The sequence below is a fragment of the Colletotrichum higginsianum genome, chromosome 2 (assembly GCF_001672515.1).
Source record: "Colletotrichum higginsianum IMI 349063 chromosome 2, whole genome shotgun sequence".
In the NCBI taxonomy this organism is placed as follows: domain Eukaryota; kingdom Fungi; phylum Ascomycota; class Sordariomycetes; order Glomerellales; family Glomerellaceae; genus Colletotrichum; species Colletotrichum higginsianum.
In genome coordinates, this window is record NC_030955.1 from 3,340,857 (window position 1) to 3,359,295 (window position 18,439).

The window sequence follows — 18,439 nt, forward strand, 5'->3', positions numbered from 1 at the left end:
GGATACATACGATCGGTGATTGGTTGGGTTCCTATCTTCCATCTGTCTGAAGGTTCGTCGCGACGCCTCCATACAGTCATTTGGCCATATAATTAGTGCTTAATGGAGAATTGTAAAGAAAAGCGGCAAGGAGAGAGATTTTCTCATTACCACTCCTATGTACGTACAGACATAGTGGCCAAGAAATGAGAATGCGATGACGAGATGGTCGTAGGAGGAATGACTTGCAGATGAGGTGGCTGTCGACAAGGGACTATGGCCCTGCCCAAAGTGCCAATACAATCTGATAAAAAAACACAGATGGACGAAGGAGTGCGTCCAATGAATGGCCACGGGGAAGGTGCCAGTGCGGAGGTGGATAAGGGTGCGGCTTCCCACCTAGAACACGAAGCGAACCCCATTCACACCCCCTGCTTCACATCAGTGGATGACTAATAGCGCGTTGCCCCTGCGGCCGACAATGGCATCTGGGTCCGTGCGTTTCAACTTCACGCGTTCTCTGTTTTTCGCAGGAGCAACTCGGAGCCGCACGTTCGACGTCACTTCGTCTCCTGATGTCCTTCCCAACTCGAATCCAGACCAGTATCACTCTCGCTTTCACACTATAACCTTGTTGCGTGTCGGAGATACGTGCGCGGTACCGTTTCGCCAATGCCCCGCCCCTCCCCTCAGCCGCATCACGACTCCGCGCGCCACTTCCTCCCAACGCGGTGATTCATGACACAGTCTCCCCAAACTCATCAAAAGGACACAAAATTTACGACAAGAGTATCGTCAAACATGCCCTCGAAACCTTCTACGCCGCGCCGAGCTGCCACCGGCCGCAAACGAGGGCGTCCCCCTGGCACCACGAATGCCGCTCGCATCGCGCGCGAGGTCGGCGATTCCCCCGCACCACCGTCCGGTCGATCAACACGCGACCACGCTACTCCCTCGGCAGCGCCGCAGACCGAACCGCCACCTAAGAGGAGGAGATACATACCCGGCGGCGCTGGCGGCGGTGGCCGCTTTATCGATGACGATGGGACCCAGACGCCAATGACAGTGCGCAGACAGCCGAGAGAGCCGCGCAGTGTATCTGCCATAGTCCCGAGACGAGAAAGAAGTGCAAGATTGCGAACCGCTATCGATCGAGACGATATGGAATTTAGTTCAGCTGCCGCCGTTGCCGCGGCCGTCGCCGAGAACGAAGGCTACAAGCCCAGGGAGGAGCGAGGCTGGGAAGAGTTCCATCCAAAGCTCGATATCGATGCCACGTTTATGATTTTTCGCTCCGAAGAAGTGGATGGGATTTCTCTTCCCGTCGTTAAATCCCCTCCCAGAACACCAGCTGCAGCTCGGCCCTCGACGCCGATGAACGGCTCGAACACGCCTCTGAGGGAAATGAACCCGTCGTCGACCGGCAACACCCCAGTCCCAACTACAAACTCATACTTTGCGCTTCCCCTCGTTGGAAGCGAATCGCCGCAGAAACGCCGGACAAGACCGCCACGCGAGTCCGTGTCCTTTCTTCACCGAGACCTGGCTCCGGTATCAACGCCGCGGGTACCTCAAGTTCTGCCGATTCGTAACCAAACACCCAAGGAACGTCTTGATCTCAAGGCGCCTTCTTACCGTCGGTCAGATCAGGTAGAACAGTTCGAGAGCAAGAGCTTCGGCCAGGCGAGATACGTCGACAAGTCGATGATGAATGTGGGCTACCAAGAGACCGACCGCTACATCCAACCCGAAAGCACGCTCATCAAGGCCGCGGAACCTAACTTGGAAGAAGATCTCGAACTGGCTGTTGTCAAGGCCGATGGCGATACAGTGCCACCTTCCGGCACCAACGTAGGACGTGTCGAGTACGACATGGATGAGCAAGATGACCAATGGCTGGAGGTGTACAACAAGGAGCAGCGCAGGAGTAACGAGCTCGAACCAATTACACGAGAAGTGTTCGAAATTGCCATTACCAAGATCGAAAAGGAATGGCATGCGTTGGAGAAGCGGATACCGAAACCAAACCCCAAACCTCCACAGACCCATCGGCCACGGTCGAGTTCGGCAGCAGCGGTGAATGGCGAGCCCCAGGTCGGAGAGGAACAAGACAGCAAATGCGCAATTTGCGACGACGGTGACTGCGAAAACACCAACGCGATCGTCTTCTGCGACGGTTGCGATCTTGCAGTGCACCAGGAGTGCTACGGTGTGCCTTTCATACCCGAAGGACAGTGGCTGTGCAGAAAATGTCAGCTTATCGGGCGTGGCGTTCCAGTGAGACCCCCCTACTACTCTCGTAGGCTCTGACGGTATCGCTGACCATATATCTCCAGACATGCATATTCTGCCCCAACACGGATGGAGCCTTTAAGCAGACCAACTCTTCGAAATGGGCCCATCTTCTCTGCGCGATGTGGATTCCCGAGGTCTCTCTGGGAAATGCCACATTCATGGAACCAGTCATGGACGTGGAGAAGGTACCCAAAACACGCTGGAAGCTGAGTTGCTACATCTGCAACCAGAAGATGGGTGCTTGCATCCAATGCAGCAACAAGTCTTGTTACCAGGCCTTCCACGTAACCTGTGCGCGGCGGTCCAGGCTTTTCCTCAAGATGAAGAACAGTCATGGAGCCCTCGCGGTTCTTGACAGCAACACGGTGCTCAAGGCTTTCTGCGACAAGCATTGCCCGCCAGATTATGCCAAGGACAACGGTGTAGCCCAGGCAGCGCGGGAAGCTAAGAAATTCTACAAGCGGGCAATGAAGGGACGTATCTGGGCGGACAGTCAGGCAACTGCCCACGCCTTGGCTGCCAACCACCGCCATGCATTGACAGAGCACCCGCCTGATGAAAGCCAGATGACAGGGGCCAAATTTGCTTCATATGTGGGCGGTGACAAAAAGAAGGGGCAGCCTGGGAAGCAGATTTGGAAGTTGCCTTCCGGTGCCCCCATCATTCCCCAGGCCGTCTTCGACATTGTCGAGCAAGCGCTATCTCGGTTCCCATTCCGTAAACGCAAAGACTTTGTTGGCGAGGCATGCCGTTATTGGACGCTGAAGCGCGAGGCCCGTCGTGGCGCGGCGCTCCTCAAGCGGTTGCAACTGCAGATGGAGACTTTCTCGTCGATGGAACTGACAAGGCGGAACTTCGCGCAAATGGGACCGTCTGGGAAGTCTCGGCTTGCACGGCGCGTTGAGTTCGCAGAAATGTTGCTCAAGGACCTCTGGGAACTCAAACTCCTCTCGGAAAGCGTTGTGGAGCGAGAACAAGAGAAACTAGATGCAGCAGAGCTCGAGCAAGAGTTTGTGGACACCTGCTACTTCCCGATTGCTAAGCTTCTCGTGCCAGTGATCGAGAAGGCGATATTGTTGGTTCTTCCGCCCGCCCCATCGATTGCGTTTGCTAACTAAGTCTCTAGCCTTGACAAGCACATCTTCAAAGAAGGCCTCTTGGGGCTTCAGGAGAAGCTCGAGCGCCGATTCTACACCAACATCCTTGTCTTCACTCATGATCTCTGTGAAGTAATTAACGTGGGCATCAACACAGAGCCTCAGCATATCGAAGGCGCTTCTCAGGGTGCTGTTCTATCGCCTGTCAAGCAGAATTTTCATGATCCAAGACAACGGAAGGCACTCGGAAAGCGAATACTGAAGGCTGTGCAGCCGCAGCTCGAAGCGGCCCTAAGGACGGAAGCTGAGATCACCCACAAGCCATACGACACGCTGGCCAAAGAGTTGGAAGGCATGCTTGAAGCCAGCATCGAGTTCCGGCAGCCGTCGATCACAGTCTCTTGTACGGAAGAAAGCACCGAACCCAGCCAGGACACTATCATGGTGGATGCCGCCAACGAGCAGATCACCGTGGCCAACGATGAGGGCGCACAAGCCGAGGAAGAACCGACCGCTCATGGTGACGAGATGGATGTGGATGCTGAAGGAGAAGACGACGATGAGGGGAATATTGAAGTCAACACTTCGACTCTTGAGAAGCCTGGCGACGTGCATTCGTCAAGCTCCTCTATTGCCGGGCACGAGGGTAACGGCAAGGCAGCAGTGAAGACGGAAAGTCCACTGGCCTCCGTGCAGCCCTCCGACACACCGCCCGAAACCGACGGCTACGTTACCGTTACCAGACCAACGCAACCCGCCCCTCCAACCCCCCCGCAGTCTAACGGCAGCCTGGGTAACGAGTCCACGGACCCGCTGTCCGAAGGCGGTGTCCCCTGGTACTTTTCAGATTTCAAGCCCAAGGGCACCACTGTTGTGGAGGAACAGTGGACGGGTCGTGAAGCGATTCGCAGTCTGAGCGAGGACCTCACCGACATGGACGACCAGGAGCTCGAGGGCCTCGCCTTCGACGTCGAGGACAGCACCATTACGGCATCGCCCACCGTCAACGACGAGATTGTGGCGGACACTATTGTCAGCAAGGCCCAAACCAGCACCAAGGTGCGCAAACGCACGAGTGCTCGATCGTCGACCAGAAGGAGATGAATAAGCGCAAGTCATCACTCTTCTGCTATTCCTCTCGAGGCAGGGAGGGCCTATATGTGTGACGAATGCGCAATTTTTTCATTCATTTTCTCATGAGACTGTACTTGTACAAAGCCCCCCCCCCCCCCCCCCCCCCCCTATTGGGAATACCTGTGTATTTTATATTCCTCATCGCCTCCTCGATACGATTCCCTTTTCAGCCTACCTTCACGCACTTTCTTCTTAACCTTTAACTACCGCGCGTCTATTACAACGATCCCTTCTACCACTACGACGACGATTGCTTCTTCTTCTCCTTCTTTGTGGTACTGAATGGTGGATACACGGCGTTCATCAGGATTGAAAAGGGGGGCCACTCCAGATCACGGCTTCAGGGGCGTTTTGGGAAACAGGAGAACTGTGGAGGGTATAACCAAACACACGAGGAAGGTCAGGTTCCAGCTAGTCCGAGGTATTATAGCTACGGGAAACGAACGCGTGCTGCTCTGGTTTCTTTCCTTCTTCATTACTTGATTTCCGAGACGCTCATGTCCCGTCTCTTGCAGCACTCATTCCTCTCCCGACGTGTATGTGTGAGAGAGAGAGAGAGAAAGGGACTGTGTGTATGTGTGATTAATCGAAGAGTTAATGCGAAAGTGTCATAGTCCGAATGTGCGCACAAGAAACATGTTAGTTGTCCCTTCTGCAAATCAAGTAACAGAATGCTTGGCTCCTGTGACGTTGACAGGTGGGCTTATGTGTCTCCTGTCGCCGGTTTGTGTCCATCTGGGCCTTACTGGTTCGCTCTCGCTCGCGTCGCAAGTTGCGAGCAATGATACCACCCACACACGCGTGCTTCCGGTTCCCGTCAGGTGTACGAAACTCACATGGCGGGGTTAGTCGGTTCAGCCCTGTCACGAGTGCGTGTTTGCGTGATTGGCAATGTCCATTTCAGCAGCGGTTCCGGATCAAAATCAGCAGTGTGGTGACGGCTGTTTGTGTTAACTCTCGGAGAGCGGGCTGCGAGAGAGACTCCTTGCTATAGTCATCGAGACTGTCCCGACTATTGGTTGTTTACAAAACAAACTGATTTCCACTCTGGGACATCGAAAGCATTGAGTCAAGAAACGACGACGCCCAAGAAAAAGTCAATTAGAAGCTCATTCAGTAGCATTCAGGCAACAAACACGCCCAAAGGTTGCATGGTTTAAGCATGACAGAGTTCCGAGGTACAAACTGTTCTGGCTGCCCGGTCACACTATAATTCATGGGAGGGGCACTAAAGATGCGCTGCCACGTCGCTCAGTCTGTCGTGGAGGGGGGGTAACTGTGAGTAGTGGGCTGCCAGACGCTCTCGACTTGGAGCCAAATGCCCGCAGCCTGAAGATGTTGAGTGTGGGACGGGACGTCGCGGGGCAGTCATGTGATGCGCTTCCCGAAAAGATGGGGGGTCGACGGCATAGGAATGCGAGTGCCTGATTCTGGTTGACGGGTGATCATTGGACGCTCGCCGTCAAGGTCGGGCAAGAGCGGTCCAGTCGCCGCCGCCAGTGGGGGGAGATCACATCGGTTTGGCCGGGGACGGAAAGCCAGAGTTCCCACCCGATCCCCAAACATCGGCGCGAATTGGATCCCTGGGACACCAGACGCCTGATGTGTCTGGACCACTTCTCCCCTTGGCCCCCTCCCCCACCCTTGTTGTACTCTCGTCGGCGGTGGGCGGTGCTATCATGACAGCATTTTGGTGGAGGGGCAGACACCCAGGCCAAGGACCCTTCGGTACCGGCCGCCGGGCGGGCAGAGTGAAGAAGAGTCAAGAGTCGCTGGGTGAGCCTAGACTGGGAAATCTGAAAGAAGCAGTACCGCTGTGCTGCACGACATGACCCTGACGCAACCCCCCCCACACACACATGTTGTACATCGTCCCGCGGACGCAGGCAGGCTTCCAGGCAGACAGACACATGACTGACGTAGCTGGCCTCGTTCTCCCGTGTCCATCGGCTCTGTTGCTGTTGCTTTCGCAACTGGCGTTCCCGCCCGTCCACTCGGTTTCTGGTTTCCAAGTCGGTCTTGCGGTGGATTCAGGCCTCGTCTCGTACACCTTACTGAAGGGGAAAGGGATGGGACGTCCCGAATGTTCTGAAGGATCGGTTGAAGTATGTGCAAGGTATCAAACAGGCTGGCTGTCCCTACTGCTGACTGGCCACGCAAAGACTTTGAAGGGGGAGGGGGTTGGCGACATCCCTCTTTCCTTTGAGTGGCCGCGCAAAGCCTCGCCCTGACCGCTTCAAGTCTCGGTCGCCAAAACCTAGAGCGCATTGGTGACTCTGGTCAGAAACGCCACCGTCAGCCTTTGGTTGGTAACTCGGTGCTAGGCAAGGCTCTGGACGATGGGACGAATAGGCTTCGAGCCGGAGGAAGGGATAAGGCGGTTTGGCCCATCTTAGCACGTCGATAGCCCTCGTCTGATCAAAATCCTGCTTGACTGGCAAGTAGTAAGCCGCAACCACCAACCTGACCAGGCTTATTAATACCAATTTTTATTTTGTTTTGACTTTTCTTTCTGGGTGCCTCGAGTCGAGTCGTTTCATTCAAAGGCTTCCCCGAACTCGCGGCCTGGACTTTCACCCGGGATATATTCTCCATGACCATGCAATTCGGCCTGTAACATTGGGTTCGCCTGTGGAGTCACAATCTACTTTTTGCCAAAGCCAAGGCCTGTCTCTGAACTTGGTGTTTCCCCAAAGACGCCGGGGGGAGTCAGAGTCGGCCCCAAGTCTTGGGGTTTGCGAGCAAAAGGGAAACTACGTCTTGTACAGACATGTTTAATGCCCATCCAGCTGATCTTCGTGGCCCTTCCAAGCTGACCGTGCCACGCGGGGAAGCTCTCGGAGAGGATTCTTTCTTGGCATTAGTTAGTCGTTGGGTTTCTGTAGCTGAGGACCTGGACGCGTGCCGTTGATATGGAAAGTTTTGGATGCCGTCCTTGGCCCCTAGACACTTGGACTGGCGCATGCTCGAAGGTAAACATGCACCCAATGTCCTTGGCACTGAACAGTGAAGAGATATGGCGCAACAATCTATGAGTCGCTGTCGTCGCCTGCAACGCAAATAGAGTTGGTTTCTCTGCAAGAAACGCAAGACACGAATCCACCCACCCCAGCGGCCAGGCGTTGCATTGAGCGAGTGGCTTCAGATGAATGCGGTGAAAGGTGGCCTCGGAGAAAAGCTTGACTTGGGGTAGGCGCTAAATACAATGCCCGAAAGAGTCTTTCTCGGAGGAGACTTCGGGATCGGACCCTGACGAGCCGGACGACTCGAGCTAGGTGGGACACCTGTTTGACGAGCGTTGATCGCTGCTTTCTCGTCGGTCTCGTTCGGGTCCCACTCGAACCGACTACAACAACGTGTGCAACGTCGTCTGCTGACAAGAGAGAGCTTGGATATCCAAGTTGCTACCAAGCGCTGATGGGTCTTCTCCAGATGTCATCAAATGCCATGAAGTCAAGCCTAAGAGGGCTCAAGGAAGCGAGCAGCGGTTCGGCAAAAGCTGCTACTAATACACGACGGAGAGGAGAGTCGGGGTTCAGTTGGGAGGATCTAACAAACCTCGTGCCAAGATGTATGGAAGGCAAAGCTCAAGAGGCTTCCATGCTGAGGGCCTGCTCGAGCCACGGAGGAAGACAGCGAAAGGGGAATGCGGGAGACCAGCAACAGCTACAGCAACAGCTACAGCTATAGCTACAGGACCAAGAGTCGGCTTGCATGGGTCCTGGAAGGCATATCGAAACGCCGAGCTGTCCACCGACCTGGCCAGGAACACCACGCGTGTGGCTGCGAACACGCGGACTCGACGGCAATCTCATTCTCCCAGCCCAACGCCAACTTGCACGGGCTGCAATCTCAATTTTATATACCCGGATTCTATTTGCAAGGCAGGGGGGAACAGTGCAGGCAAATACAAGACGACACATTTGTAGGGACAGAGGCCCAAAGTCAACAGTTAAATGTACTCAGCAGGTACCACGTCATCTTGAAGGAGGGAGAGGCTGAGTTTACGGGTGAACGGGGGCGGCTGATATTCGACGGGAGGTGGAAGCCCGTCGTGATACAAGTTTAGCAACAGCTCCAGCGGCGGCTCCCGTCCACAACCGTCGCCCGATCCTCCCGCTATAACGTGCCGACACCTTGAACTCTCGGTTTCCCAAGCCCCAGGAGCGTCGGTGGGTTTTCATCTCTTCGAGACCCCGGAACATGGACATCGCACACCCCAACCCAACGTCGACCACGGTCAAGCGGCCCACAGCCCAGTGCCGCCCACTGGCTGGTAATCCCAATTGAAGAAAAAAAGGAGCTTCAGGCTTGCAGGCTCGCCGAGGCCCCCTGTGACCGACCCCTGTCGCTGGGTCATGGAACTTTTCCCACGCGTCGGTGGGTGGACGTTGCCCCAGACGGGCACTGACTACCTCCTACAGCACTGGCACCGGCACTGGCCATAGCAATGGCAATGGCAATGGTAAGCTCGGTGCGTCGAAATATCCATGTTGGATTTGCGACTGTATTTCCTTGAAATAATGCGCATCTCTGTGCCGGTGCCGATGGTACGACCAGGCCTCCCTCTCTGGTGTCCGAGTTGAGGTAGCCCTACGGCTTTTCTTTTGTTTTATGCCCTCCGTAACATGCCGCTGTTACTCCATTCCTCTTGTGTGGTTGATAGCCTGGGCCGGCTTCAGGCATTTCCGTCGTGGGATTTCCAAGTAGGTGGTTGAAGAGATCAGCCGGGTACCATGATACTGTGTAGGTAGGAAGGTGTGCGCAAGGAGTCAAAAACAGACGGTAGTAGGTAGCTAGCTACCTAGGCCGGTTAGGCACGTATAGGTGAGGCCAGGCAGTATTAGTATTGGTCCATGTGTTTTGAGAGAGAGAGGGGGGGAAAACGCAAGGAAGGCACGATCGTGAGGAGGGCACGTCTACAGCACAGATTGCACAATCCCCGCCACCCACCCCCCTGCTGCCGCAGCTACGCAAGCCCTGGTCGCGCGTTCCCATTCCTCCCGTTGCCGAGAGAAACGTACCTGCCCAACCTGTAGCTCGCTCACTGGTCGACGGGATGGTGATGACCGGCGTGCTGAGAAAAGGAAACAGGAGAAGGCGCTTGCTGGTGCATTCGGCAGCATGCCAAACACCTGAAACCACCTTTCTCTCTTTCTCTCTGTCTGCAATATGCCCTGATGACTGCTTGCTGCCTATTTGTCTTGTCTACCTACCTACCTATCTACCTACAGCCTACCTGGCAATACAGGCATTCTTAGAAGACGACGACGGTACGTGGAGAGCGCGTAGCGGAGCAGCCAGCACTCGGCAAGAGAAAGGGGAAAAAAGTGAAGGAAAAAAAAGTTCGAGACCTCAATGACCCCAATTAAATATTTTGGCATCCAGACATCCCCTCTCTACTTTTTCCCCTTCTCCCTCCGGTGTCACTTTGGCGGCACTCCACCATCCCAGGCCCAAGATCACTATCCTCTCCTGCTGTCTGCAGGAAATATATCCCCTCTCTTTATCTTGTGCATAAGTGAAGTAAGAACATCACTGGGGCATTTTCCCTTTTTGTCTTCTTTTCTTCTTCTGTTTTTGCCTTTTGGTCCAGATATTTCTCCCTCTGCCTTTTTTTTGTGTCTTCACCTACCTAGGGAAAAAGCCCATAGCATCAGCATCGCCCACACCCACAGCGATCACTTAGTGCCCATAGCACTATCCCTCTTTAGCCTACCCCCTGTAGTACGAGCGGCCCCCCTCACGCTCTCCCACGCAGGCGCAGGCGCAGACACAGACGCAGAAGAGATCGATCCCTCCATCTCTCTTTCTGGACTGGACTGGTTCTGCTTGCTGCTCCTCCTCTCCTGCCTTTCCGACCGAGCAGCCCGCCGCCGCCCAACACAAAACACGAAAATCCTCCTCCCCTCAAACCCACCCTCACCTCTCCTCCCCCCAAAGCCTCTTCCCCCCCCCACGAGGCCACATCTGATCCCAACGGCGACGATACGTCTAATCAAGACGACAACGCGATCCAGAGATTTTCATCTCTCCACACAATCAAACCAACGACGATCAATCAGTAAAACGACTCACGCATCGCTCTTCCCGGCTTTCGCGGCGGCTGCTGAGAAAGGAAAGGAAAAAAAAAAACAAAGGCGAAGCTATCAACACAGAGAGACGGCCCAATCTCAGCGGCGATTTCCACCCCATACAGGCGAACTCGTTCCCGCACAGGGACGACGAAAATTTTCTCATCGACGACGCGAGACGCTACCACACAGATTGGTCTGCGAACATTTTCAAACAAACCGTCCATCTGTCGCCGCCTATTCTCCTCTACGCAGAAAGGCCTACAAGAGCTGAGATCACTTCGCCGTAAGTACCTTCGCCGTCCCTTCCTGCTTGTGCTTTCCCCTCTCCTGCCTTCTCACCACATCGCCCATTTCTATGGACGCTTCTCAAATAAATTCGCTCCCAACAAACACTTCTGCCTGTGTCGCGCTGTGCTAACAACGCGTTGCCGAACGACAGACCCCAGAAGTGCATCATCCCCGTAATTTGGGCATCCTTTGTCTCTGGCCGCTGCGAAGTATACCCCTGGTACTCTTGCCTGCCGCAGTCGCGAATCACCCTCTCGGTATCAGCGGGCCATCTTTCTGGCTGGTGAGGATAAAAGATGGCGGACCAACATGAGGTCGACCTTGACTCGATAATCGACCGTCTCCTCGAGGTTCGGGGCAGCCGTCCTGGCAAGCAGGTTCAGCTCCTCGAGGCTGAGATTCGCTACCTGTGCACCAAGGCTCGCGAGATCTTCATCTCCCAGCCCATCCTCCTTGAGCTGGAGGCCCCAATCAAGGTAAGCAGTTTTCTTCTCCGTGGCTTGCATTGGTCATCAGCTTTGCCTCGCCCTCGCCTTGTAATCCCTGAGTAGCACAGACCTGCTGACGCCGACCCCTCATTCAGATCTGCGGCGACATCCACGGACAATATTACGACCTGCTCCGTCTCTTTGAGTACGGCGGCTTCCCTCCCGAGGCCAACTACCTCTTCCTTGGTGACTACGTCGATCGTGGCAAACAGTCTCTCGAGACCATCTGCCTGTTGCTTGCCTACAAGATCAAGTACCCCGAGAACTTCTTCATCCTGCGCGGTAACCACGAATGTGCCTCCATCAACCGTATCTACGGCTTTTACGACGAGTGCAAGCGCCGCTACAACATCAAGCTATGGAAGACATTTACGGACTGCTTCAACTGCCTGCCTATCGCCGCTATCATCGACGAGAAGATTTTCACCATGCACGGTGGTCTCAGCCCTGACCTGAACTCCATGGAGCAGATTCGCCGCGTCATGCGACCCACCGACGTACGTTGTATCCTGTTATCGGGGCCAAGCCTTGGCCTGCCCTGTCGGGCTTCCTTTTCTCTTGGGTGTAGAGAGAAATATTGACGTCTTATTTTCCAGATTCCCGACTGCGGTCTTCTCTGCGATCTTTTGTGGTCTGATCCCGACAAAGACATCACAGGCTGGAGCGAAAACGACAGAGGTGTCTCCTTCACCTTCGGTCCCGATGTTGTTTCCAGATTCCTCCAGAAGCACGACATGGATCTGATTTGCCGTGCCCATCAAGTCGTGGAAGACGGCTACGAGTTCTTCTCTAAGCGCCAGCTGGTCACTCTCTTCAGCGCACCGAACTACTGCGGAGAGTTTGACAACGCCGGAGCGATGATGAGTGTGGACGAGAGCTTGCTCTGCTCCTTCCAGGTGAGGAGAATACATTGGGATGACTGTGGACTCGTCGCATTGCTAACATCTCATGCCCTCGCAGATTCTGAAACCCGCTGAGAAGAAACAAAAGTACGTTCCCGGTGGTCTCGTAGGCAACAGCCGACCTGTCACTTCTCCCCGAAAGTCCGCTTCCAAGTGATTCTGAAGAGTTTATACGAACATGCACATCTTTTTAGGTTCGGCCGTCGTTAATTAGCTTCCCGCCCATCTCGACCGCACGACTCTTCCCCATCGACGCGGGTCATTCGCCCCCGCGCCCGCTCTCCCACTTTCTGGATTCCCTAGGGGTCTCCCTCCGTCAACTCTTCAACCTGTCCGATTCTTCTCGAGCACACCCATCCGACCACAACCCGCGCAAACTGTTCACGATTACGGCTGTCTGGTAGCTGAAGATAAACACAAAAAACACTGGAATTTGCAATGGCTACCACAACGTTTCACGTGTCTCTCTGTGCGGAACCCCATGGTGGACATGAACTCGCCTGGGGTCCAACAATGAGTGATTTGCACGCAATAGCGCACCCCAATAGGACCCGACACGAAGTTCGACGGTGGCTACTTTCGTCTTCACCGTTCACCAAGCTGAGCAGTTGCATACCCCCCCATACTGTTTCCTATCCGACTTGTCTTCGTGTCAGCTGGGTGGTAGTCTATCGCGGTTGCGGGGACGTGACAGTGACCGCCTGCTCTGTTCGTCTCGGTTTCCGGTGCTCGCCTTGGAGTCTCGGCCTTGGGGATCTCTGCCGTGCTCCAGCTCAAGCACCGTGGCACCTGTACGACTATAATTTCACGCAGAACGGGGAGAACTAAGCCGGGCCGGAGTTGGCATTCTGGTGTCTTGGAGGGGAAGGAAGGTATCACATCGGCTGGATAACATGAGCCCAATTCCTTTTTTCTTTCTCTTCACTTTTTCTAGGAGAAAGGTCATGGGCGGCCACTTTGACTTCTCTCTTGCTTGTACTTCTCACCACTGATTTCGGGTTTTCTTTCTTCTTATGCTGGAAAGGCATTTATCTGGTCCGTCGACGGAGGGCAGGCACCAAGACATCAGATCCTGGGATCATTCCTTGGTATATTCCTAGGATAAAATGACGTCTAACGTCCTGATCCAAGTCGACAGTCTATGTAAACACATGAACGACACCGACCACTCGAGGTAGATTAGTGTATTGCTTTCATGATCGGTGATGAACGGCAGTGATGAGCCTTCAATTTGAATGCTCCCCTTCTGTGGGTAATGTCTGCGCAACTTGAGCCATGAGATCTAGGTTGGGTAAAGGTTTCGGAAACTACCAAGCTCGGGCTGTCTTGCTTGATGTTTTAATGCAACGCGTACACCCCTCCGCTACCTAACAGGCCGCATGAACGCCGCCTATCCTGGTCCACATTCCAGGTTCTTCGCCCCTGGCTAGCGATCACTGGACAACGAGATGGCGAGGAATGCGTATATTTACTTGCGGAGGCGAGGCGTGTTGTTCGCACGACCTTGTCTACTACGACTGGCCAAGTCCCCCTAAACGGACAGGCGGAGGCCGGTGTCTCCAGATTGGCGCCGATCTTTTTGTAGTTCAGGCACAGTCCTCGCATTTCTCCTTGTTAGCATCGGCCGGCAGGTCGTCAAAATGCTGCCTCGGCAGTATGCCGGCGGACGAGATCTCGGTCTTGGTCTTCTGACCCGTGTTGGCGCGTGCGGCGCCGATGGCGCCACGGGCCGCCTCGCTAAGGGTGCTCTGCTCCTGTTCGGCAGCGGATGTGGTGGTGGTAGTGTTCGGAGAGTCCTCACCGGTAGGTGTCTTGTTGGCGTTGGCGGGGTGCTTCTTCAGCTGGGAGACGACGTCGGAGGCGGATGAGGGAGCCATTGTCGGTGCCTCTGCTATTGCGTCCGAAGCTAGAGAGGCTTGGGTGCTAGGCTTTGTTGTGTCGGGAGTGGGCTTCGCGTGCTTGCGGTCGACGTGGCCGAGGTCCCTATCGGGCTGAATGACGTCGCGGAGACGGCGCTTCAGCTCCTTGGTCTCGGGGAAGCCTCCCTCGGTCTTGCGGTCCCAGAGGATCGTGGTTGAGGTCGTTTCGGCGCCGGCGGGAAGGTGAGTCAGAGTGACTGTGAAGGTGCCGCCTGTGGAAGGCTGGAGAGCGACTTCACCGATGGATGTTGAAAATGTCGAAAGGAGCTCCTGGGCAAACTAATGGTTGAGAATGCGTATTAGTGAGAGGGCCGTTTGGTAAGGCTAAACTCGGGGACGTATTAAGAGGGTAGAGGCGATCCGGAAGATGATCGAATTGCGAGGACGGGCAAACCGGCAAGCCAAGACGATGAGAAGAGATAACTAAGGGGTACCGGGGTCGTGTGAAGGAGTGAGGTCATCTGCAGTTAACCTCCCGTGTCTAACCAAAGTAGAACGGTGTTGCCAGTATGGGGTAGCGCAAAGAGGTGCAGGGGCCAAAGGAAGACGGAGCTGGCAAGTACAATGTCTTTTGGATTGGACTTACATATGCTGCGCGAAGCATCCACTTACACTGAGTGCAGAACTGGATGGCAACGCGGGGCAGCAGCGTCGGTGTAGAAACCGATGCTGACTGCGTTGGGGGAGGTACGTCGGCCATTGTTAGGCATCAAGCGATTAAAATCCGCGGGGGATGACGTGGAGAGGGGAGTCGAGTTGAGACGACGCTGATCTTCCAGACGTCGGCGGGCGGATCTAGACGCGCACGGCGGATACCCGTTGCATGCGGGGGGCTTCGGTTTCCAAGCTCAGCTTTTCTGGGAGCCAAGCGGTAGGAAGGCTGTTCGTCGCTGGGTGAGGTTCACAGTCGTCGAAGGTTTGGCAAGGTCTTTCGAGGAAATCGAGACCAGCCAGCGTGCTCACAGTTTTGTCCGTGCTCGGATGCCGTTTTTGGCGCGTACGAATGATGACGCTTGTGGAACTGGGAGGTCGCGCCTCACCAGCCTCACGTTTGTCCTGCGTCATCGGACGACGAGGGCTGGCGAAGAGGGGAGGGGTGATGGGAGGCAGGCGCCCATCCTGGCTAGCCGCCACTGGATGATCGGGTAAGCGTGCAGCGGAGCTGTGGCCAAGCAGCAGTCGGCTGACAAAGACAAGAAGGCATGTAAATAAATAAAAATGAGATAAAATAGTAGGCCCCGCCGGAGGTAAAAAAATAACTGGAAACAGAGATCAGACACGGCGGTTGCGGCTACGCTGCAAACAGCACCAGCTGGCCACAGCTGATGCCTCTCTCCAAGCGTTCCCTGGTCAGGAACACACTAATCCGTCAGGAGGACTGCAAAGGGGCCTGCATAAACGGGCCCAGCTTGCTGGGTGCAGCAGGTGGCTCGAATACCTTGCAGCAATTCAGGTACGTGTGGAGCAGTGAAAGTAGACGAGAACGCAATGACAGGGGGGGAGATGTTGTCGGCCGAACACAACACTGAAGAAGATCCAGCAGCTGTGGTGCCAAAATCGGCGTAGGCGCACCATTGCGCTACCTACCAAGATTGAGCGAACTTTTGTGCTTGCTTTCTCATTCGAAGGGGGTTTTCCGCTGGAATCACGCTTGTGATGCTCGTCCACAGCTCAATCCAGGCAAGAGACAACAGCTGGCCGAAACGGGGGGGAATGGCAACCGAAAAGGGACGGAGCTCCGCTCGGCAATGTCGAGGGAGAAGTCAACGGACCACCCTGAAAGAACGACAAACACGACCGAGTTTCGGCTGTATCGTACCCAGTATCTGTACAGGAAGTACTCTGTACAGAGTACAGAATATGGCTATAGAGATAGTGCGTGGACAACGAATTTGCTTGCAGTCTGGTCGATGTACACATAACTAAACCCCCTCCCCCCCAAGCGGAAATGAATTCATCCTCAATTCGGCTTAAACGGTACCCCATCCTGTCCATCCCTGGCACGGTACCTCCTCTTATGCTCTCTCAACCCCCAGTCTGATGGTGGTTAATGAACCGGCCAATGCAGATGGCATAAAGCACTGCAAAAGAGAAGGGGGAAGGGATTTCGCAAATGTCTCGGGGTGGGGTGGGGGGGTTACCATCTTACTTGAAGGTTGAAGAAATACCGCCCGAAAGAAATATGCTTGGGCATTCGAGGCACGGAAGAAAAAGGCTTGTCAAGCCCGTTTTCCCTCAACCCATCCGTCGTTGCTTTTTGCTGTCAGCCGCCTGACGCCAGCCGCCACTTGATTAACAATGGTCTGATGGCCCGATGTCTCTGTCACTGGCGAATTGCCTGTTCCCAGGCCTCTGGGTCGTGGTCGTGTCTTTGCCATAATGACCGAGGCTTCGACCCAAGATGGTTCGCTGCTTGCTTGCCACACCGGTCCCGCAATGCAGCCACCGGTTGGCTGAAATGACTTGATATGGGGCCGCCGCCGCAGATGCGAGTGATTTCGTAGCTCCACGGGCGCGACGCAGGCGTGTGCAGTGTACTCTGAAGCAAGCCTGGGAAGAGGCTTCGACGATCTGCCCTCCTATGGAACCCACCTATTCATTCCATGGATTGTACTTCAGGATGCATATCGACAATCCTCAGGTTAACTAGTTCCCGTCGGCAATGCACTATCCAATGCACATTCCAATCAACATAAAAAGCCACGGAAAATGGATTTTTTCTTCTTTTCTCTCTTCCCTCTTTCACGGAGATAAGGCGATTGATAGATTGAAGCTTTTCACACACTCGGTGCGGAATATTGTGGAAGGGGGGGGCAGACGAGACAAACCGGTGAAGTGGAAGGAGTACAGGACATCAAGAGAATTATTACATGCTGAAGAGCTGCCCGCCAGAAAAAAGAAAAAGAACCTGCCTCCCCCCGTGACCTCCTCCTCCCCAATGACAGCAGAAATTGGACAACATAGAAGCATTATCGTAGCAGAGGCTGTTGCCTCTTCACTCTCTCGCATCTCCCCCCGCTTCCTCTTTCGCCTACCTCCTCGCTAACCTTGGTCGTTCCCCAACATTATTGACCCGTGCGTCGCTGTCCGTGTCTTTTCGTCTTGATCCGTAGAGGCGAGGGTGAAAAGAGATGTCTCTTGGCTGGTAACATTGGACCTTTTGTCCCTTCCCAATGCTGGGGACAATTTTGTGCTTTTCCTCGACTCCGTGCTGGTCTAGGACTTTTGAATTACGATGATTCCACGACCGCGTAATAAAAACCAATACCGTCTTTTTCCGGTTCTTCGAGATCGGGGTTCGCTCGCTGTTTTTGGGAGGTTGCTGCAATCCCCATAGCCCTGGGGAGTTTGGTATTCCACGCGTAAAAAGAGAAAAATGACAATCCGATCGGAGCGCTTCGATTGTTCCGATACCAACACCGCTGACCCATGAGAAACATTGCTCTACATTACCACACAGCATCCGCCGCTCTGTTGTGGTGCATAGGGGTCTTCGCCGCGGGGGACGGCACCCCAAACTGATGGAACCATGTAGTCCCTCGTACTGTTGCAGTAGGCGATGATACTAAAACAAGATGGATTAGTCACTGACTCGTCCGGTCGAGATGGCTCCTGAGCCAATTGAGCCGATTGATAGCACATCGACGGTGACATTCGCTGACAACGATAAAGACGTACCTCTTAGAAGCATTGCTCACGGGAATGCGCTCCCTCTCAAGGTCTTCACGCAAGCGGTTGTTGAGTTCCGTCAGTCGTCTCAACTTGAGGTCGGCCATCGACTGCTTGTTCTTCTTAATCTGCGACGGGTCGCCGACATCGCGAGAGGTGTATTGAGGCATCGTGGCGGTGGGTCGGGGGGCTGAAGACTTGGACGACGACGGAATCGAGGACGACGCGGCAGTAACGGAAGCGTCAGCGGGTTGTCGTCGTGATGATTTGTCGTCGAGGCGAGGCTGATGGACCTGATCCTGCCGCTGACGAGAGGTAGAAGAAGAGGCTGTGGCGGCGGCTACAGCAGAGGATTCGGCGGCGGCGGCGGTGGTGTTGTGAGAAGGACGTTCCTGTTGAGAGAGCATATCGTGTCAGTTTGATTAAAGTTTCCCTCCTTTGACTCCGCTTTGGCGGTGGTTGCCGCGTTTTCCCACCACCCGGTGGTACGAGCTCAGTTCAGGGCGGGAGATGGGGGGAGTTAAATGGAAGGTCGGGGGCGAGAAACTCACAGCAACGAGACGGCGGGGGAATTCAGAGTGATAAAGGCCG

At 54.7% G+C, this 18,439-nt stretch overlaps 4 protein-coding genes across 4 annotated transcripts; 2 read left to right on the forward strand and 2 right to left on the reverse strand.

The window, feature by feature from the left end:
• Nucleotides 1–717: 717 nt before the first annotated feature.
• Nucleotides 718–4,475, forward strand: CH63R_02722 (PHD-finger domain-containing protein; the record flags this gene model as incomplete). The annotated part of the gene is made up of 3 exons (XM_018297697.1): nucleotides 718–2,256; nucleotides 2,316–3,349; nucleotides 3,401–4,475. 3 exons carry the CDS (start codon nucleotides 718–720, stop codon nucleotides 4,473–4,475), a joined length of 3,648 nt encoding a protein of 1,215 aa, XP_018162513.1.
• A 6,691-nt stretch (nucleotides 4,476–11,166) lies between these two features.
• On the forward strand, nucleotides 11,167–12,417 carry CH63R_02723 (Serine/threonine-protein phosphatase; the record flags this gene model as incomplete). Its single annotated transcript, XM_018297698.1, has 4 exons — nucleotides 11,167–11,346; nucleotides 11,454–11,855; nucleotides 11,955–12,254; nucleotides 12,319–12,417. 4 exons carry the CDS (start codon nucleotides 11,167–11,169, stop codon nucleotides 12,415–12,417), a joined length of 981 nt encoding a protein of 326 aa, XP_018162514.1.
• Nucleotides 12,418–13,846: 1,429 nt separating this feature from the next.
• On the reverse strand, nucleotides 13,847–14,879 carry CH63R_02724 (SelT/selW/selH selenoprotein domain-containing protein; the record flags this gene model as incomplete). Its single annotated transcript, XM_018297699.1, has 2 exons — nucleotides 13,847–14,458; nucleotides 14,766–14,879. The coding sequence occupies 2 exons, from the start codon at nucleotides 14,877–14,879 to the stop codon at nucleotides 13,847–13,849; spliced, it is 726 nt and encodes a 241-aa protein (XP_018162515.1).
• Nucleotides 14,880–17,623: 2,744 nt separating this feature from the next.
• Nucleotides 17,624–18,018, reverse strand: CH63R_02725 (guanine nucleotide-binding protein subunit gamma; the record flags this gene model as incomplete). The annotated part of the gene is made up of 2 exons (XM_018297700.1): nucleotides 17,624–17,744; nucleotides 17,858–18,018. 2 exons carry the CDS (start codon nucleotides 18,016–18,018, stop codon nucleotides 17,624–17,626), a joined length of 282 nt encoding a protein of 93 aa, XP_018162516.1.
• Between the last annotated feature and the right edge of the window lie 421 nt (nucleotides 18,019–18,439).